The sequence below is a fragment of the Schistocerca americana genome, chromosome 2 (genome assembly GCF_021461395.2).
Source record: "Schistocerca americana isolate TAMUIC-IGC-003095 chromosome 2, iqSchAmer2.1, whole genome shotgun sequence".
Taxonomy (NCBI): Eukaryota; Metazoa; Arthropoda; class Insecta; order Orthoptera; family Acrididae; genus Schistocerca; species Schistocerca americana.
In genome coordinates, this window is record NC_060120.1 from 258,186,893 (window position 1) to 258,209,375 (window position 22,483).

General features: G+C 42.2%; 1 protein-coding gene across 4 annotated transcripts in view; it reads right to left on the reverse strand.

The window, feature by feature from the left end:
* The window catches only part of LOC124594768 (mucin-12-like), a 100,788-nt gene that overhangs the window by 58,744 nt on the left and 19,561 nt on the right, over positions 1-22,483 (reverse strand). For 2 of the 4 annotated variants that reach the window (XM_047133162.1, XM_047133161.1), the window contains exon 2: positions 1,297-1,467. In XM_047133162.1, the coding sequence (XP_046989118.1) occupies positions 1,297-1,467 (171 nt within the window). Of the gene's footprint in view, positions 1-1,296; positions 1,468-2,090; positions 2,173-8,905; positions 9,055-22,483 lie in introns of all 4 variants that reach the window. The other 2 variants (XM_047133163.1, XM_047133164.1) reach the window with 2 other exon arrangements.

Here is a 22,483-nt window from a genome sequence, read left to right on the forward strand (position 1 = left end):
AGCAAATTAAGCAGTCATAAAATACCTTGACAATTTACTCTGTGATATGAAGTTAGCAAAAAGAGTAAGTTACTTTTGTCTAGAATGTTGACTCTATAAATATACGCAGTTACCATAATTGTAGGAAGTATTGCATTACACTGCAATCATATGGCCAACAAACAACTTGAAATGTGCATCTGAAATGGGAATGATGTAACATATTGAAGAGTTTCAAGTAATTAATTGTAGTGCATACCATCTGTGGAACAAGCAACAGACTAATTTAAAATTATAAGTTGCACACATTGCTGGGAGTGATCTGATATTTCACTAATAAGAATGTTTGGCAGCCAAGATCCCATGTTGTAATATTTTTATTTTTTTTTTTAATTTCCTCAATTAACTGTTTCGTCAGAGGGTAGCTGTCATCTTTGGATGTTCTGGAAATAATACTAATGTGCATAACCAGCATACACTCCACTAATAAAACAAAATGTGCCACATTGGCTTCTCAGGTACACAAAACAGAGTAAATAAAAAGTCCGTAGCACTAACAGTGTGCCCTGGAAAGGAGCCAAGTTCATCAATGGAGCAGTTATAGTGATGGCACATCAGGAAATACTCCACTTCAGTGCACACTGCTGGTGCTATGGATTTTTATTTACTTAGCTGCATATATTTGACAAGCCAATGTGACAATTTTGCTTTATTAGGGGTGTGTGCATTACTTATTTTTTGTGCAATTTATGTGCAGTAGCATTATTACAGAAAATTCGAAGACGACAACTAGATTCTGCTGAAACCCGTCAGTGAGGAAAAAAAATAAAGATATTACAACACGTGATCGTGGCTGCCAAATACTCTATTTAATTTTAAATTTGTCAGAAAATTATTACATAGTAATTGTCATCAAGGCTAATCCTTCACACAATTGTACCCAATTTCTAGGTCAAAAAATGCAAATATCAGACAATATCTACATCTAAAATGGCTCTTTGTTAAATGAAGTGTAGATATCCCAGTTAGCTCTTAATTTTTTTCAATAATTTGAAATATGTCACAGCCATCCACCTCCTGCTAAATATCCTTAGAGTTTCCATCTGAACGTTACAGTAGCCGAATACAAAAGCTTGTAAAAAGGGCATATTTTAAATCTCATGTTCTGTTCTTGAAACAACTATGTTTACTGAATTTCTGGTTTACTTTCTTCCCCTTCATTTCTGTCATTTCACCTTTTCTCAAGTATAGTTCTTCCCCTTTTGGTGGATGGCTAACTTTCAAGCCTTAATCAAAATAATAAACAGCAATGTTTACCTTATTGCCAAGTTCATTAACATGATCACTATCTTGTAGAGATTCAGCTCTCAGAAGTCTCTGAATTGTCGATTGAGCATAAATGCAGGTGGTATAAAATTCATATGTACTTTCCAATTTATTAAGACAGCTCAAGCATATCTGCCTTGGCATTTCATCTTGCTCCTCTACCTACAAAAAAGAAAAATGTGACATATTTATGTTAAATATTACTTACAGCTACATTAGTGTAACATGTCCAAACATTTCACATCTGCACTAGCACAATGCAAAAAAGAAGAAGAAAGCTGTGATGAGGACTGTGATAGTGCAAGTTGGGGGAAGTAGTAGGAAAAGAAAGGGGGAGACCATGGGAGAAGTGGAAGAAATTGCAAAGCATTTAGCAAGTAAATAAGTTAAGCAGTCTCATCTATATCACATATGAATAGTGCATAGTGGAGGGAAAATATTTCTCTCTGCTGACAATGCAAATATTCTAATCAATTCTGTCTAAAATGTGAATATTTTATTGAAAATGTACTACTGGTTCTCTGCAAATGGGCTATCACTCAATTCAGATAAACAAAATTCTTGCAGTTATGTCATGTACTGCACAGGCCTGACTACATCATTAGAAACACTGAATGACAGTAAATCAATAAATGAAACAAAATATTCTACATTTTAAGTGTTGATATTGATAATAACAATAACCAGATGTCACATGTTATCTTGTTAAATGTCTAAGTTTGGCAACTTTCACATTACAGATAATATTAGGATTTCATGATGAATAAGTCAAAAAGTTGACTTACTTTTCCTATTTTCATTCAGTAATGTCTCATGGCAACATATTCTTGGACACTGCATAATGAGTTTTATTGTTAACAATCACAGCTGGAAAACAACATGAACATTTGTGAATATAATACTACAAGGAGAAAGCATTCAACTCTATCCATCACTCAGCCTGAGTGTGGCACAGAGAGAAGAGAGGTATTCAGCCACAAAAAATCTTTAATTGCCTACCCATTGATGTAAAGAATTTAACAGTAAATGAAACTAACTTCATATACAAACCAGATAGTAACTGCTTGGCAACTCATTCTACTTCTTAGTTGAATTTTAGCATGTGTAGAAGTCGAATTAAGTCGGGTGATGCTGAGGGAATTAGATTAGGAAATGAGACACTTAAAGTAGTAAAGGAGTTTTGCTATTTGGGGAGCAAAATAACTGATGATGGTCGAAGTAGAGAGGATATAAAATGTAGACTGGCAATGGCAAGGAAAGCATTTCTGAAGAAGAAAAATTTGTTAACATCTAGTATAGATTTAAATGTCAGGAAGTCGTTTCTGAAAGTATTTGTATGGAATGTAGCCATATATGGAAGTGAAACGTGGACGATAAATAGTTTAGACAAAAAGAGAAGAGAAGCTTTTGAAATGTGGTGCTACAGAATAATGCTGAAGATTAGATGGGTAGATCATATAACTCATGAGGAGGTATTGAATAGAATTGGGGAGAAGAGGAGCTTGTGGCACAACTTGACTAGAAGAAGGGATCGGTTGGTAGGACATGTTCTGAGACATCGAGGGATCACCAATTTAGTATTGGAGGGCAGCGTGGAGGGTAAAAATTGTAGAGGGAGACCAAGAGATGAATACACTAAGCAGATTCAGAAGGATGTAGACTGCAGTAGGTACTGGGAGATGAAGAAGCTTGCACAGGATAGAGTAGCATGGAGAGCTGCATCAAACCAGTCTCAGGACTGAAGACCACAACAACAACAGTAGTATGATGTATGTACCTGTGTGGTTTGTGTTTAAGAGGAAGAGAAAAACATCGAAAATGGTTAATTATAGATCATTGTATGCATAAAAAGAATTCTTAAGAAATCTTGTAACCTGGAAATGTTACTGCTGCAAAAGATAAATAAATAAACAAATCATTACAAGACCAAAGTCTAGTGAAAAAACTGTGGCAAATGTAAATACACTGACATTCATATGTAAACACTGCGATGACTTTAGTCTCATTTTAACTTAAAAAAAAAAAAAAAAAAAAAAAGTAAATAAAAAAAATAAAAAAAACCAGGGGGATTCCATTATCACGGGTGGGACAGTTGCACTACGTTTTTCAACAGTCAGATGCCGATATAACATAAAGTATAAATAGAAATAAAGTAAAGATTGACTGGTTGCCTTACAAATAATTGTTTTACCTTCTCTTTAAATCTGAATGTCAGAAGTTTACAAATTGCGCTGTTATTCATCTTTAAAACTTTGTCACAGGTGGGACAGCAAACAGATGTAGCATTGAATAACCACCAACATTTTAGAAAAAATCTGTGATTTATGCACTTATTTTCTTTTGAAAATATTGAATTCACATTAATAAAACAATTCTCTACATGACATAATATCAATAAATATTAGATTAGTAATACTTACCTACAATAATTGCAATCAAAGACTGTCACGGGTGGGACAAGGAATTGTCATGGGTGGGACTCATGTGAAGTACAATCTGTTTTTTTTTATTTAAACCGATTTTATTATGTCAGTTAGCTATGAATCAGTAGGTAACATATACTCAGAGGGCACTTTAAGTTTTAATAACTTTGTAGAACATCTTTGTTACTTATACATAATATAAATTTTGGTACAGTATTAGTTTACAGTTCTGAGTACTTAATTATTTCACTTGAAGAATGTACCACTTCGAAAAAATATACACTTGACCTGTCACCCACTTTTGGAAATGTCTAAATTGCCGGGAAACTCATAATATAAGGTGTTCCTAACATGTTTGACATTTGGATTCGGGAGAATAGCAAGAACTTGTTTAAGCTCTATGTAGGATACACCCTGCTCGTCAGCTGTAAATACCTTTGCTGAGTCCCCAACAGATCATTGTCCTCTACACTTCTCTGTGCAATTGCAGCATATCTACAGGGTGTTACAAAAAGGTACGCCCAAACTTTCAGGAAACATTCCTCACACACAAATAAAGAAAAGATGTTATGTGGACATGTGTCCGGAAACACTTAATTTCCATGTTAGAGCTCATTTTAGTTTCGTCAGTATGTACTGTACTTCCTCGATTCACCGCCAGTTGGCCCAATTGAACGAAGGTGATGTTGACTTCGGTGCTTGTGTTGACATGCGACTCATTGCTCTACAGTACTAGCATCAAGCACATCAGTACATAGCATCAACAGGTTAGTGTTCATCACAAACGTGGTTTTGCAGTCAGTGCAATGTTTACAAATGCGGAGTTGGCAGATGCCCATTTGATGTATGGATTAGCACGGGGCAATAGCCATGGCGCGGTACGTTTCTATCGTAACAGATTTCCAGAGCGAAGGTGTCCTGACAGGAAGACGTTCAAAGCAATTGATCGGCGTCTTAGGGAGCACGGAACATTCCAACCTATGACTTGCGACTGGGGAAGACCTAGAATGACGAGGACACCTGCAATGGATGAGGCAATTCTTTGTGCAGTTGACGATAACCCTAATGTCAGTGTCAGAGAAGTTGCTGCTGTACAAGGTAACATTGAACACGTCACTATATGGAGAGTGCTACGGGAGAACCAGTTGTTTCCGTACCATGTACAGCGTGTGCAGGCACTATCAGCAACTGATTGGCCTCCACGGGTACACTTCTGCGAATGGTTCATCCAACAATGTGTCAATCCTCATTTCAGTACAAATGTTCTCTTTGCGGATGAGGCTTCATTCCAACGTGATGAAATTGTAAATTTTCACAATCAACATGTGTGGGCAGACGAGAATCCGCACGCAATTGTGCAATCACGTCATCAACACAGATTTTGGGCAGGCATTGTAGGTGATGTCTTGATTGGACCCCATGATCGTCCACCTACGCTCAATGGAGCACGTTATCATGATTTCATACGGGATACTCTACCTGTGCTGCTAGAACACGTGCCTTTACAAGTACGACACAACATGTGGTTCATGCACGTTGGAACTCCTGCACATTTCAGTCGAAGTGTTCGTACGCTTCTCAACAACAGATTCGGTGACCAATGGATTGGTAGAGTCGGACCAATTCCATGGCCTCCACGCTCTCCTGACCTCAACCTTCTTGACTTCCATTTATGGGGGCATTTGAAAGCTCTTGTCTACGCAACCCCGGTACCAAATGTAGAGACTCTTCGTGCTCGTATTGTGGACGGCTGTGATACTATACACCATTCTCCGGGGCTGCATCAGCGCATCAGGGATTCCATGCGACGGAGGGTGGATGCATGTATCCTCGCTAACGGAGGACATTTTGAACATTTCCTGTAACAAAGTGTTTGAAGTCACGCTGGTACGTTCTGTTGCTGTGTGTTTCCATTCCATGATTAATGTGATTTGAAGAGAAGTAATGAAATGAGCTCTAACATGGAAAGTAAGCGTTTCCGGACACATGTCCACATAACATATTTTCTTTCTTTGTGTGTGAGGAACGTTTCCTGAAGGTTTGGCCGTACCTTTTTGTAACACCCTGTATATGTAGTGGATTTCTTTCTTGCAGTTTGGAACTCAACTAAAATAAATGTTCCTGATATGATTTGTTCCACAGCTGGTTCTGAACCTGTAACATCTTGGGAATTGGGTGTCAGCAGGACATCAGGATATGATTCCTCATCACTCATCTCAGAATCTGTGTAGATTAGTGAATATATGTTGGGTGAAAGTGGAAAAACCTCCACTTTCTCTAAATCTGATTTTAGGAAAGTTCTACCACGTTACAGGTATTGTAACCGTTGAAGTAATGCTTGCTGCGAATATCTTTTATTTTTTTAACAGCTTTCCAGCATCCGTCCAGAAGGTCTCTGTTTTCATCAATATGATCTTTTGTCAGAAGAAGAAAGTTTATTCCAGAAACAGATGATTTGGCACAGTCTAAAAATTTCTGTGCATTGCTGATGATGACTTTTCTTTGCTTAACTTTATTCCAAACAGCCCTTTTTGTTACAGCTCCAATGCCATCCACTGCACCTTCCCCATGTGATGTTGCAAAGAAAAACCATTCTCCAGACACTCCAAAGTCTTGCATCATGTAGCAGAGGTTAGAAATGGTGAATTTGTTCTTAAATTGACCTGCGCAACCATCAGAAAAAATTTGTATCGAGGTCAAATTGGGAAGCTCTTGTTTCAGCTTACTTATTATAATCTTCAAACATGCATAAACTGAGTACTTGTCATGGCACAGTTCATCACTCACAATTGCAAATGACTGTAGCCCTATTTTCATCCAAACACAAATAGTGACCACTGTCATCTTTGTATGACTCCAGTGGGCACTTTGCATCTCATCTTGTGCCAGTGCTACACAGTTTTCTGCATCTATTTGCAATATCACTTCATCATCACTAACTGATGCTTTCACAGTCTTGAAAGCTCCAGATTGCATCATTTTGACAAATAAGTGCTCCTTGAATGTTTTCAGTTGAGACTGAAGTTCAGAGAGAGCTTCACAAAGTGTTCCACTGGTAGTAGTCTGTTTAGGGTGACACTCATGTTCGGTCCATTTTTTCCAAGATATTATGTCACACAAATCAAACTTTCCATCTGTTAATGTGTGAAAAATCATGATGCATTTCTTGCATTGACTTGTCATGCATATTTTACTTTCTACATCACAGCAAACAAGATTCATAAGGTGAGTGTGAGTAGCAGGGAAACTAGCTATTTCTTTGTGAATGGCTTCAATGATGAAGTCGAAGTTAGCATATCTGCACACACATACATTGTGAGGCATTTGAGACATCAGAACAACATTCTTAGGCCGCAACTCGTAGAATTTTGAAATCTTGATATCAATATCTGGATTGTCTTGCTTAAAAAGAAAAAATGCTTCCTTAACTGTCATATTCATGTGACGTTTCTGCAAGCTAACTCTTTTTCCCAGTTTCATGGTCTACAATAGACTTTACAACCTTTATACCAGATGTCTGCCTGCTGATTTCATCATTTGTGAAAAATTTTTGTATTTTGAGCAGATTATCACCTGTAAGTTTACAAGATGTTTTCTTCACTACTGGGAAAATCTGCTTTACTACCTTTTTAGGTAAGCTTTCACTTACAAGCTTTTTTTTTGCTGCTGATTTTTTTGAGGGGCTTGAAGGAAGCACCTTCTTTACCCGAGAAACAGCTTTGCCAAGGGACTGAGGACATTTATATGATCCTAACTGGGAAATACAGGTCTCAGACTGATCTTCAATTAATATGGATTTTAGTTTAAGTCTGTACTTCCTTTTTCTCTCAGCTTCCTTCTTTCGATATTCCAATACATATTTTTCACTGGAGGATACCTTCATCTTCATATTTTCCCTTCTTCTTTTATCCCGCTCTCTTTCTTTTTCTTTATTGTACTTCATTGTACTTGCTGATATCTTTCTTCAGTTTTTCTCGAAGTTTTCTCATACGCTCTGCTGATGTTGTTTTCCCCATTTTATGAATAAACAGTAAGTTTTTATTTAGTGTAAACCATCAAATCACTTGTTATACCAACCAATTTAACTTAACAATAACAAGAAGTGTTAAATGGTTTAGATTTGAGTAACCTCCAAAAACCTGTCACGGGTGGGACACAATTTCTTTTAACATTTATAAATGATCATTTACAACTTAGAAGGTGCCTTATGGTTCATTGGATGTTTTTATTTGTTTTTCTTACTTCTAACCTAAAATATATGGAATTACTATAATTGCTGAATTAGAAGGTAAACTTTTTCATGTTTTTTGTCACAGGTGGGACACTAAATACATAGTATCTTTTGTGAATTAGCTGCATACTTAATAACTTACCTTTCTTTAAAAACTGAAGTTTGTCAGAAAGATAAGATTCTGCTCTTGAAATTTAACAATTAAAACATCAACAATCGCTGCAACCCAAATTTATTAAACAGCTGCCAACACAAAAAGCAAACCTTTTGTTTTTCATCCTCATCTGTAGACTCGCCAACTTTTGTTAAACTATATTTCCTCAGCTAATTATGTAATTTTTATAATTTTTTCAGGACAGTAAAATTCAACTTTTGTAGATTCCAAAAACTATAACATTGCTAAATTTGGCATTTTTTTCAAAAAATAAGCCTCAGGCTCAGTTTGGCATGGAATGACCCAACAGTGAAATCGATGAACTTTAAAGGACTGTAGCCTTACTGGAGAAACAGCTGCAAAACCTTGGTTGTAAAACTCAACAAACAGAGCATCGGATCAACCTCAAAGAAATATCGGCTACCAGTGATGTCAAAGGCAAAGACCACCGTGGAAAAAGCACAAAACTTGGAAATATAAAAGTAAGTGCATCAAATAGCTATAATGACAAACGTGATTCTACAAACAATGTCACTCAGAAACATAAGAGTCCAGATAATAATTACAAACAGCCGTACACCGTAAATTTTTCACCCATAACATTGTACACAAAGAAATGTGGTTACAAAATCAGTCAAATGGCCTCAAGTGTGCAAAGGGAACGAAAAGTCTTAATTTTTTGCTGATAATCACATATGTCAGATAGCAGAAATTGTGGCAGATACACAAATTATGCAAGTGTCAAGGCAGGAGTAGGCATTGAAGAAGTGACAAAAACAGTGCTGCTCTCACCTCTAACATCATCAACAAGGAATTTTTGATTCCAGTCACCCATACGTCTCCATAATCCATTTGCGGGTGATGTACTAGTAGAAGAAATGTTGATATGTCTAGATTTACATGCTCGGCAAACTGATGATTGTGGTACCACCGTCTTCGACCTGCGTCATCAAGATGGTGGGCAACCCTATTTCAATCTTATAAAATTCAGTGAGCATTACATCACTCATTAGATACACAAAAAGACACAAATAAAAGGAAAAATATTTAACTGCAGAAATAACATTACACTTGTGGGACAGTTAAGGAAATTAAGGGGTTTTGGACGAAAATAGGCTTAATATACGACGATCTTAATAATGAAGACATGAAAACAAATTCTAATGCAAAAATCAGGCAGACAAAATCCTCAACCATCAACAACACCACAATAAAATAAAAAAATTAAAACGTGTATCAGAAATTCTACTTGGACTAAATGGCTCAAACGAAGTCCATAATACTAAAATCCCAAACACGTAGCTCCAAAACCATGTACTGAAAATTTCACTTGACCTTTATAGTTCAAACAAAACCCATATACCACAAAACTACATAACTTGACAAATCCGGTATCTGACAGTGTCATAGGTGTGACGTGGAAAGGTGGGCGGCTGCCATGTTCACTTTCTCATTTACTGTATTGTTTCTCTTCATACAAAATAATTCCTGAGACATTGCAAAAGTCAAATGTTACTAAAGGCACTCATGACCCGACCTACAACTCTAATCTAACACTTCACATGGCCTGTATAGCTGAAACGAAGTTCACGGTACCACAAAACCAAAACTCACCAACATATCTAGTATCGAAAACCGAACCTCACTAACATAGTTAAAACAAATTTCATTATATTAACCACGAAAATCACATTTATAATGAAACATAATCCATACAAAAACATAATCGTCAGAAAAAAAAATAGAACAATTATAGCCACAGCCAGCTACAGATAGAACGTAGTATCTCGTACTGCCGACAATGCTACATACAAGACACACAGAATACCACATACACTGATCCCTGTGCACAGATATGAGAATGGTGGCCAATCTCATACCTTCTCCACAAATGTAGCATTTCATGTACTCGGCAATATAGCCAAAGAACTGTAGGAACTTAATTGTGGTCAACATGTCACCCCCACTGCAACACACAGAGACCTACTAGTCAACTTACACACACCGGACTCATACAAGTAAAGTTGGTGGTGACTTTAATTTACCCTCAATATGTTGGCGAAAATATGTGTTTAAAACCGAAGGTAAGCACAAAACATCATCCTAAATTGTACTAAAAGGATTCTCTGAAAATTATTTCAAGCAGTTAGTTCATGAGGCCAAGCGTATAATAAACAGTTGTGAAAACACACTTGACCTCTTAGTAACAAATATTCCTTAGCTAATAACGAGCATCAAAACGGTTACAGGATTAATGAACCCAGGGTTGTTGTATAGAGGTTGAATTTGTAACCCCCCCCCCCCCCCCAATCCTCCAAAAATAAACGAAAAATATACCTGTTCAAAAAAAGGTGGTAATTTCCAAGAATGTTTGCCTATCGAAGCTGCGGGCTCCAAACAGCAGATACCAAATGATAATAAAATAAAGGAAATCAGAGTGTGGAAGGAAAGATAGGTGTGTTCATTTCTTCCATGTGCTGTTCAAGAGTGGAATAATAGAGAATTAGTGCGAAGGTGGTTGATGAAGCCTCTGCCAGGCACTCAAGTGTGATTTGTGGAGTATCCATGTAGCTGTAGATAACTTTGCTGCCACACCCGTAACTAACAAAAAAGCAAACACAAAATTAAACATCCAACCACAAACAACACACTGCACTAATAATTCCAAACCCAAAATGAATTATTGTGCATAACTGCTGACATAAAAACTCATTAACAAAAAGTCACAAACTGTTTGAATATTATTCTCACAAACAGCATTCAAGAAGTCCAATGAATCATTATCAGCACTCACAACTAATTTAGAAACAAACAACCCACACTTAAGTGTGCCACTCCATACTCCAACACGCCCTGTGCAAACACGATCCGTTTCAAATACGCTGCGCCCGCAACCATGAGGTCAAACAACACAATACAGTTATGGGTTGGAGTAGAGAGAGGGTACAGCAAACTTTGGTTGACCTCACTTGTCAACGACAGCTATAAACGTGATTGATTTTTTTTCTTTATTGTGATTTCATTCCCCTGCCCCATATTGGCACGGGAGGGCTGTCAGCGGCACAATCTGCCGCTCTTCAGCTGAGTGACATGACAGCTAATACAAGAAGAAAATGTTCCATACAGAGGCAATAAAAAAGGGGGACATGAAACAGAGTACGGGGAGGTAATGGAGGTAAAAATACAGTGACATGGAGACGTTCATGGGGGACAATTAAAAAAGTCGACATAAACTTAAAAAACACAGTTGGTGATTTGTAGAGCACAAAAAAAGACACTAAAGTCACACACACAGGTTAAAAGTTGGCCACAGTATTAAAAAGACTCCAGAACAACACACTTTAAACCCACTTGGAGCACACATGATGAAGAATAAAACTGCCAAGTGAGAAGGAGAGGCCTGAGAGGATGGAAAAGGAGGGGAGAGCAAGGTGCAGCAGGGGATGGGGCGGGATGAAAACAGTAGGGGCGTCAGCGGGTGCACCAAGAGGCAGGAGACAAGTGGGGTGGCAAGATCAAGAGGGAAGCAAGGCAGGAGGGAATGCAGAGACACTGAAGGAGAGCACAGGAGAGGGGGGGGGGGAGGGGGGCATAGGAGGGGAAAGCCCCTCAGGAGAAGGGAGGGGGAGGACAGGGAGCCTTGAGGAGGAGGCAGGAGGAAGGTGGGGTTAGAGTTGGTGGGGAAGGCAGACGTCAGGGCGAAGCTCATCATCCAGGAGGGGTAGATGCTGGGAGTTGCATTGGGAAAGGAGGCGGAGGGTGTGGAGATGGAGAAAGGGTGGGATACAATGGTAAAGGTGTGGCAATGGGCGGGGGGGGGGCGGGGGGGGGGGTGGTGGAGAGGAAGGGAGACACCAAGTTTTGAGGGAGATTGAGGCGGCGGGCAATATACAGGGTGTGGATGTGTTCAGGAAAAGGAGAAGGTGGGGAATGTGACTGAATTTAAACTGTTCTTTTATATCATGAAATACACTGAAGTGCCAAAGAAACTGGTACAGGCATGCGTATTCAAATACAGATATATGTAAACAGGCGGAATACAGCGCTACGGTCAGCAACACCAACTTAAGAACAACAAGTGGCTGGCGCAGTTGTTGAATCGCTTACTGCTGCTACATTGGCAGGTTATTAAAATTGAAGTTAGTTTGAACATGGTGTTACACTTGGCACACGAGCAATGGGACACAGCATCTCTGGGGTAGCAATGAAGTGGGGACGACCATTTCGCGAGTGTACAGTGAATATCAGGAATCCGATCAAACATCAAATCTCCGACGTCGCTGCAGCCAGGAAAAGATCCTAACAACAGGCCCAATGAACACTGAAGGGAATCATTCAACGTAACAGAAGTGCAACCCTTCCACAAATTGCTATAGATTTCAAAGCTGTGCTATCAACAAGTGTCAGCGTGCAAACCATTCAACGAAACATCATTGATATGGGCTTTCGCAGCCGAAGGCCCACTCATGTACCCTTGATGACTGCAAGACACAAAGCTTTATGCGTGCCTGGACCAGACAACACTGACATTGGATGGTTGATGATTGGAAACGGGTTGTCTGGTCGGATGAGTCTCGTTTCAAATTGTATCGAGCGGATGGGCGTGTATGAGTATGGAGACAAATTCATGAATCCATGGACCCTGGATGTCAGCAGGGGAATCTTCAAGCTGGTGGAGGCTCTGTAATGCTGTGGGGCATGTGCGGTTGGAGTGATATGGGACCCTTGATATGTCTAGATATCACTCTGACAGGTGATACGTACGTCAGCATCCTGTCTGATCACCTGCATCCATTCATGTTCATTTGCATTCTGGCAGACTTGGGCAATTCCAGCATGAAAATGCGACATCCCACACATCCAGAATGGCTACAGGGTCGCTTCAGGAACACTCTTCTGAATTTAAACAGTTCTGCTGGCCACCAAACTCCCCAGACATGAACATTATTGGGCATACCTGGGATGCCTTGCAACGTGCTGTTCAGAAGAGATCTTCACCCCCTCATACTCTTACTGATTTATGGCCAGCCTTGCAGGATTCATGGTGTTAGTTTCCTCCAGCACTACTTCAGACGTTAGTTGAGACGATGCCACATCATGTTGCGGCACTTCTGCATGCTCGTGGGCGTCCTACACAATATTAGGCAGGTGTACCAGTTTCTTTGGCTCTTCAGTGTAAGAGGGGAAATGATAGGCAGCAATGGTGTAGCTAACCAATATGACAAATGTCATATCTAACCAAAAGAATGCAGCAAGTTGTACTTGGTAAGTCAGCCAATGTTATCAGGTGAGATTCTTCTGACTGGGGAGAAATAACATGTGTGGTTCTCCAATGCTCAATCTTAGGCCTGCTATTGTTCTGTCTAATACACAATATACAGAATTAGTTCTTTTTGTGGATGAAACTTGTACTGTAATCAATGTATACCCAAATACAGCAGCAGAAGTAGTGGTAAACAATGTTTTTAAAAGTACCATTGATGGGTGTTTTGCAAATGTCTCACTTTCAGTTTTAAAAAAGACACAAAATATTCAGTTCTGCATATCTGGAAGTACTACATCAATGATAAATGTAACACACAGAGAGGAAATAATAAGTAGGATGGAAACATCAAAATTCTTAAAGTGTCCATATTGATGAGAATTTAAACTGGAAAAAGGTCATCTTGGAACTCCTAAAGCAACTTAGTCAGCCATATTGGCACTTGAATCATTGCATCCTGGGACAGATAAATCAGTATGATTACATCTTCTGCATATTTTCATAAAGTCATATGAAATAAGCATTCTGGGTACCTGATCTCCAAGGAAAAAAGTCTTCTTTATTCAAAAATGCACTGTACAAATAATATGTGGGGCTTACCCATGATCATGTTGTAGACATTCATGAAATTTGTTGTAAATAATCCACTGCAGTTCCAAAGGAACAATGCTGTTCATAATTACATTTCCAGAAGATAAAACAACATTCATTACTCCACACTAAGGTTGTCTTCAGCACAAAAAAGGGTACACAATGCTGGGACCACAATTTTTTTTTCATTTACCCACTGATATAAAAATTGAAAACAAACTGAAAAAGTTTCTCCTGGGCAACTCCTCATATTCCACAGTAGCATTTCTGTTACTGTAATAGGTAAAAGGTGATAGGTAGGAATTAATAACTCACATCTGTATAACATCATTATAATCTTGGACAGCTTTCAGCCTCTGGCCGGGTCTGTATGGAACATAGTGTTGTGACAGTGCCACGACATTCAAAAGTGCCGCGACGTTAGTACGCGAACACGGCGATAGAGGCGCTCCGCAGCTCGGCCGAGCGCGGGAGCGCCACCTGGTTATGAACGGCGCCGGCCGCATGTCACGGCCCGGCAGTCGAGTGACAGATACGGAGTTAGTAACATGTAACCCGCGAGTGTTTCTACTTTTGTATCTCCACGCACTTTATTAGGGATTAAAGGTTATAACACTTTTTGGCGACGAGGTCGGATATTTTTTTTTTCCCTGCGTTGTGGACTTGTGTGTTCGTGTCGGGGCAGACATGGAACAGCTTATGCAAGCGCTTATTGAACAACAAACACAGCTGACGGCTGCTATTCAGGCGCAACAAACACAGCTGACGGCTGCTATTCAGGCGTTGTCGACGTCGCTTACTCATCGTCTGTCTTCCTCTTCTCCGCCTCCGTTTCCTCCTTATGACGAGGCCGCTGAAGACTGGGAGGATTATGAGAAGCGTTTGCGGCAACACTTCTTGGCTTTCGGTGTTGTCGACGCTCCTATGTGTAAGTCGTTATTTCTATCTTGGATTTCCCCACGGATCTATCAGCTGTTATCTCAGTTAGCCCCTCTGCGGGAACCTGCCTCTCTGTCCTTCCAAGAAATGTGTGACTTATTGTCTAACTATTACCGGAAAAACACCCATGTCGTTGCCGCCCGCGTGGCTTTCTACCGGTGTCGTAAACAGCCCCATCAATCTTACCGGGCTTGGGCGGCGGAACTACACGGTCTGAGTCGGAAATGTCAGTTTGTCACGGACACTCATCATGAGTCTTACGCTGATTCAATGGTTCGGGACGCTATTTTACGGCTTGCTCCTGATAAAGAAGTTCGGCAACGTGCTTTACAATTGCCAAACCCGTCGTTGTCGGAAGTTCTCAGCATCGCTCAATCGTTTGAAGTGTCTCACGCTGCTGGTGCGCAAATAGACGCGTGGTGTGATGTAGGCGCTGTACACACCACTTTCGACGCAGACAATGTGCCTGTTTCACAGGAAAACGACGATGTGGCGGCGGTGCACTCGCGTCAACAACGTCGCGTTGGGCCGCCACGCTCGCAGCGAAAACAGCAACCACAGAAGCAGGCTCGTTCCGCCCTTCCTTCTTGTCCACGTTGTTTCGTACAGCATGACAGAGCCGCGTGTCCAAAACGTTGGGCCACGTGTAATTCATGTAGGAAAAAAGGCCACATTGCTTCTGTGTGTCAGTCCCCTAAAGTTCCTGTCGACGAGGACGAGGCATCGGACATGGATGTTAACTGTGTGCTTTCTCAAACGAATAAGTTGTTTGTTACTGTTCGTGTTCTGGATAAAGACATTCGCATGCAAGTGGACACTGGCTCTGCAGTAACTCTCATTAATTCTCGCACGTATTTGGAGTTAGGCTCCCCTTCCTTGTCTCCAGTTACGCGAAATCTACGAACTTATAATAAGCAGAAAATTCCTATCGTTGGCCAGTTTGATGCTTCCACGGCCTACAAGTCTGTTGTTCGGCCCCTCACGTTTTATGTGGTGGATCATGCGGGCACTGAAAACCTGTTCGGTTATGATGCTTTCCAGTTGTTCGGGTTTTCCATTGATGATGATGTGCACCTCATATCTGAGGACATTCCGTATCAACAGCTGGATGGCTTGTGTTCTGAATTCTCGTCCGTGTTCTCTGCGGGTCTGGGTCGGGCCAAGGATTTTGAAGCCCACATTACTCTTAAACCTACGGCTCGCCCTAAGTTTTTCCGGGCACGCCCTATTCCGATGGCGTTGCGTGCGCCTGTCAAAGCTGAGATAGACAGGTTAACAGCTTCGGGGATTCTCCTTCCTGTTACCTCCAGCGAATGGGCATCGCCCGTCGTGGTGGTTTCTAAACCAAACGGGAGTCTGCGATTGTGTGGTGATTTTAAAGCCACTGTCAATGCTCAAAGCCTCATTGACACTTATCCTCTTCCCCGTCCTGAGGAGTTATTTACCAAGCTCGCTGGGGGCCAGTTCTTTTCCAAACTTGACTTATCGGAGGCGTACCATCAGTTGCCGCTGGATGCATCTTCCAAGGAATTTCTCGTCATCAACTCTCCTTGTGGGTTGTATCAGTACCAGCGGTTACCATTTGGCGTCGCTAGCGCGCCGGCCATTTTTCAGCGGTTTTTGGAACAGCTCACGGCTTCCGTTCCCGGCTGCATCAACTACCTGGATGACATTGTTGTCACGGGGGCCTCCACTGAGGAGCACCTTCGCAATTTGCGTTCACTGTTTCGGGTTCTGCATTCAGCAGGGTTGAAGTGCAATCTGGACAAGTCTCAGTTCTTCCAACCCTCCATTGTGTATCTTGGTTTCCACTTGTCCCGTGAGGGTATACGTCCTCTACGACAGCACGTTGCGGCCATTACCGCTCTACCCCGGCCGTCTACGGTCAAAGAACTTCAGGCGTTTCTAGGCAAGGTTGCTTATTATCACAAATTCATTCCCTCCGCGGCGGCGGTGGCTCATCCTCTGCATCAGCTGTTACGCAAAAACGTTCCTTTCTGTTGGTCCGCCGAGTGTGAGCAGGCTTTTCTCCGCCTGAAGGCTCATTTGCAGTCGGCGCCTTGTCTTGCCACATTCCGTCCGGGTCAGCACTTGGTTCTGGCGGCTGACGCGTCACAGTATGGCCTAGGGGCTGTTCTCGCCCATCGGTATGAGGATGGGTCGGAACGACCCATCGCCTACGCTTCCAAGACCCTCAACGATGCCCAACGGCGTTACTCTCAAATAGAAAAGGAGGCGCTCGCTATCACTTATGCTCTGAAAAAGTTCAGCGTTTTTTTGTATGGTTCTAAGTTTCACCTCATCACCGACCACAAGCCGCTGGTCTCTCTGTTCAGCCCCTCGGCGTCGCTTCCGGATAAGGCAGCTCACCGCCTGCAACGTTGGGCCTTATACTTGTCTCGTTTTCACTGAGATTCACTATCGCCCCACGGCCCAGCACGCCAACGCTGACGCGTTGTCGCGTTTGCCGATGGGCCCCGACCCGGTTTTCGATCGCGATGAACTCCTCTGTTTCCACATTGATGAGGAAGAACGTCGTGCGGTCGAGGGTTTTCCACTTACAGGTTCGCAGGTCGCGTCGGCTACTGCGCGGGATCCGGTCCTGCGTCAGGTGATTGGTTTTGTTCAGCGGGGTTGGCCGGACAGGACCAAGGGCCGGGCGTCGGATCCCCTTCGCAACTACCATGCCTTGCGCCTTCGTCTGTCTGTTCGTGAGGGTGTTGTTCTTCTGGCCACGGATGGCGCATCTCCACGGGTTGTGGTGCCCGCCTCTCTTCGCAAAGCTGTTCTCAAACTATTGCATGAGGGCCATTGGGGGATTTCTCGGACCAAGTCCCTGGCCCGCAGGCACGTTTATTGGCCCGGTATCGATTCGGACATCGCCCACATGGTCGCTGCGTGTGATCAGTGTGTTAAACAACTGGCTGCGCCTCGTACTCTGCCCTCTCCGTGGCCTGATCCGGCGCAGCCGTGGGAACGGGTGCACGCTGACTTTGCCGGTCCCTTCCTCGGCACTTATTGGCTACTGTTGATTGACGCCTTCTCGAAGTTTCCGTTTGTTGTTCGCTGTCCGTCGCCCACCACTGCGGCGACGACGCTGGCTTTGTCAAAAATCTTTGCGCTAGAAGGTCTTCCATCCACGATTGTCACGGACAATGGCCCTCAGTTCTCTTCGCAGGCCTTCCGTGATTTTTGTACTGGACAAGGGATTCATCATGTTACAGCACCGCCCTTCCATCCGCAATCGAATGGGGAGGTCGAGCGCCTTGTCCGCACTTTCAAAAGCCAAATGAAAAAATTCCTTAGTGATTTTTCCACAGATGACGCTCTGTTGCAATTTCTGAGTTCTTATCGCTTCACGCCTCTGGGTGATCGCAGCCCTGCTGAACTCTTGCATGGCCGCCAACCGCGCACCCTACTGCATCTGCTTCACCCTGTCAGGCCTTGTACTGTGTCCCCTAGTGCGGGAAAATACCCGGTGGGCGCCGACGTGTGGTCACGGGGGTATGGATCTCGCCCTAAATGGATTCCAGGGGTGGTCCAGGCTCTTCGCGGCCGCCGGCTTTGTGAAATACGTACGGACGACGGCATGGTTGTTCGCCATTACGACCAGATGCGCCCACGAGTGATGGCCACGCCGGTACCACCGCCCCTTCTTTCGTCTCCACCAGTCCGAGAAGCCAGTCCTGTCGCTGCTGCCTATCTTCCGGGCGTGTTGTTGCCGCCGCCGTCGCTACCGCTTCCGAGTACGCCGGAACCGGCCCCAGTCGCGACGCCGCCTTCTCCGGGACCCATCTCGCTGGAGCACACCCCCAGGTCCACGACACCTATGGATGCTGCTCCGGAGTTTTCACCCATCATCTCGTCCAGGAGGCACGTCCCACGCGCCAGCTTCCGTCCTGGACATTTTCGACCATACTCTCGTGTTTCTCCGCGGGATCTTCTCGGGACCTCCCAAGAGGCCATGGATGTCTCCGCACTGTCCGTGTCTCCACGAAAGTGAGCGTTTTTTTTTTCAAGGGGGGAAAAGTGTTGTGACAGTGCCACGACATTCAAAAGTGCCGCTACGTTAGTACGCGAACACGGCGATAGGGGCGCTCCGCAGCTCGGCCGAGCGCGGGAGCGCCACCTGGTTATGAACGGCGCCGGCCGCATGTCACGGCCCGGCAGTGGAGTGACAGATACGGAGTTAGTAACATGTAACCCGCGAGTGTTTCTACTTTTGTATCTCCACGCACTTTATTAGTGATTAAAGGTTATAACACATAGGCCTCTCCATTGTCTTCTGTCTTGCCACCATGTCTCTGTCTTCACCTTGGTCCAGTCTTCTCCTTTCTTCTGGACACATTCCTCCACTCCTTTCAGCCATCTGTCGCTCGGTCTTCCTCTTAGTCTCTTTCTTTCCAGTTTCATATTGTGTATCCTCCTGGGTATCCTCTTCTCCTCCATTCTCCTAACATGTCCATATCATCTCAGCCTTGATTTCTCTATCTCCTCCTGCAATGGTTCCACCCTCATTAACTCTCTGATCCTCTCATTTCTTAACCTGTCTATCTTTGTCACTCGAATACTGTCTCTCAAGAATTTCATCTCACTAGCTTGTACTTTGCTTTTCTCTCTTCCTTTCATAACCCAGGTTTCTGACGTGTATGTCAGGATTGGGATATAGTATGACCAGTATATAACCTTTTCACTGATATGAGGTACATCCTTGCTTTATATCAGCCTTCTGACACTCTTCCGAAATGCTTCTGCTTTTGTCCCCCACTCGTTTATTTCTCTGTTGTTTTTCCATCTTCCTGTATCAGGCTTCCCAGGTACTTGAAGCTCCCCACTCTCCTCAATAATTCCTCACCAATCGTTATTCCAGTTGTTCCTCTCTCTTTCTTTCTTGTTGTGATAATCATCTCACTCTTACTTATACTAAATTTCATCCCATATTCTTGTACTGTTCATTCCCATACGTCCAACTGCTCTTGTACTTCCTCCTTATTCCGCCAAATCATCAGATCATCTGCAAATACCACAGCTTTCATTTTTCCTTCACCAATTACTTGTGCTACTGTACTCATTATATTGCCCATCACTACAACGAAGAGTAATGGTGAAAGTGCACTTCCCTGTCTCCAGCCATTCTTCTGCTCAATCCATGCTGATCTCTCTCCTCCCACTTTCACACAGCTCACACTTCCATGGTACATTTCCCTTATCCTCCAAATAATCTGTTTTGCTACTCCCCTGTTCTCCAGGGCTTTCCACACTTTGCTTCTACGTACACTATCATATGCTTTTTCAATGTCCAGGAAGGTCATTAATAGATCTATTCCATATTCATAGTGCTGTTCCTGCAGTTGTCTTACAGCAAAAATTAGATCCACCGTGGACTTTCCTGTTCTGAAACCATGTTGCTTTTCTCTCATTCTTCCTTCTCATTTTGCACGAATTCATGCTTCCAAAATTTTCTCAAAAATCTTTGCACAATGACTCATCAATGTTATTCCCGATAGTTCTTGCACTCTCTTCAATTTCCCTTCTTAAAGATCGGGACAATTATTCCCTTCTTCCAGTCTTCTGTCTCCACACAATTTTCATTACTCGATATAGCCATTGTATCCCCACCTCTACTGCTGCTCTCGCCATCTCTACACTTAGCTCATCCAGACCTGGTGACTTACCTCCCTTCATCATGCCCAATGCCTCTTCCACTTCTCCCAATGTAATGTCTTTTTCTGTGTGCTGTTCCTCCTCTTTTTTTTCTCCTCGGCTTGTTCCTCCTCATCCAGGTCCCCATTCGGTTTCAGGAGTTCTTCAAAATACTCCTTCCACATATTCTTGAGTTCCTCCTTATTCTCTACATCTTGTCCACTTTTGTTCAACATTTGAGCATAATCTGTCGTACCGTTCTTCCTGTTACTTTTAATCATCCCATAGAACACCTTTTTTGAACCTTCACTGTCCTCCTCCATCATTCTAATCCACTGTTCCATCCACTTTCTTCTTTCCTCCGTCACCACTCTTTTTGCTTCTTTCTTTCTTGCCTGATACTCTTCCCTTGTCTCTACTGTTCTCTTCTGCAACCATACCCTAAAGGTTCTATTCTTCTTTTGTACTATATCCTTTGTTTTATCATTCCACCAGGGTGTTTCTTTCCACCTCTTTTTGTTGCTTGTCTTCCCACATATTGCTTCCACTGTACTTACTAGTGTTCCCTTGAATCTTCCCCATTCCTCTTCTACTGCTTTTGGTTCATCCTTTGGGATGCTTTCCTTTACTACTTGCAGGTGCTGTAGCCTGCTTTCTTCCTCCTTCAACTTCCATATCCTTATACATCTTTCCTGGTTTTCTGTCCCTTTATTATCCTTAGTCTCTCTCAGGTTCATTACCAGCAAACAGTGGTTGCTATCCAAGGCCTCTGATGGTAATACCTTAATGTCAATGATGTTCATATTCATTGCACTATCATACAGGAAGTAGTCAACTATCTACATTCTCTTTAAGTATTGACTGTACCAGGTAATGTTGTGGCTCTCCCTTTTCCTGAACCAAGAGTTCCCAACCAGCAAGTCATTCCTTTGACAGAACTCCAATAGTCTTTCACCTTCCTCATTTCGGCAGCCCCAACCCTTTGGTCTAAGCACACTTTCGCAGCCTTGTCTTTCTCTTCCAACTTGTGCATTTAAATCCCCCATTACCATCATATTCTTCCTTCCCATCTGTGAAGTGAAAAGGCATCTGTTATACCAAAACTATACAAAGTACACTTAATATGTGTGTGCAGTGCTCTCAGAATGTGAAAGAAGAAGGATCTGTCACAACAAAATGTGAGTAATAATAAATACACATGCAAAACAATTGCCACACCAAAATCACGTTTTTAAAATTTAAGGGATGTGTTAACTCACTGACAAAATTCACATTTACACTGTTTGGTTTGCAGATGACAAGCTAACAGTGCAGGATACCATACAGATGGTCTTGCAAAACCGTACAATGTAAAATTTAGGTGAAAACAAAAACTGTCTTTGGGCCTCATTTTGTTAGGTCAATTACAATCTAAAATATGTTAACTTTTTACAGTTTTTCAATAATCAAAACCCAATGATGATGGCAAAACACAAATGGTTAACAAGAAAAGACAGTGTTTTGTGTAAAAGGCAGAACCTATATCCAATAATATTATGATTTATTGTGCAACTGATTCCTGGAAAGTGGAATTAACAGCAAACACAGCATGCCAGAATGATACGATACAAACAGTCAAAACAACTATAAACAAGAGAGAGGTAGATTAATTTCTTTCTAAAAGTAAATAGACTATAACAAGGGGCAAAAGTGAAATGCTTTTAAACGATAATGTGAAAGGACACTGTAAGATGCTTATATAATATACAATATACAAGAAGACTTTTCATGGAAAACTGGAACTTTTTTGCATGAAAGCACTCTGAAGTGAAACGCAACTATCTAGATCTGTGTTGTGGTACATGGCACAATTATTTACCTAACAGGAAGTTCATTCCAGTACACATTCAGCAATAGAAAAAAAAAGGTTCACTGCGGAATTAACGACTACGCTG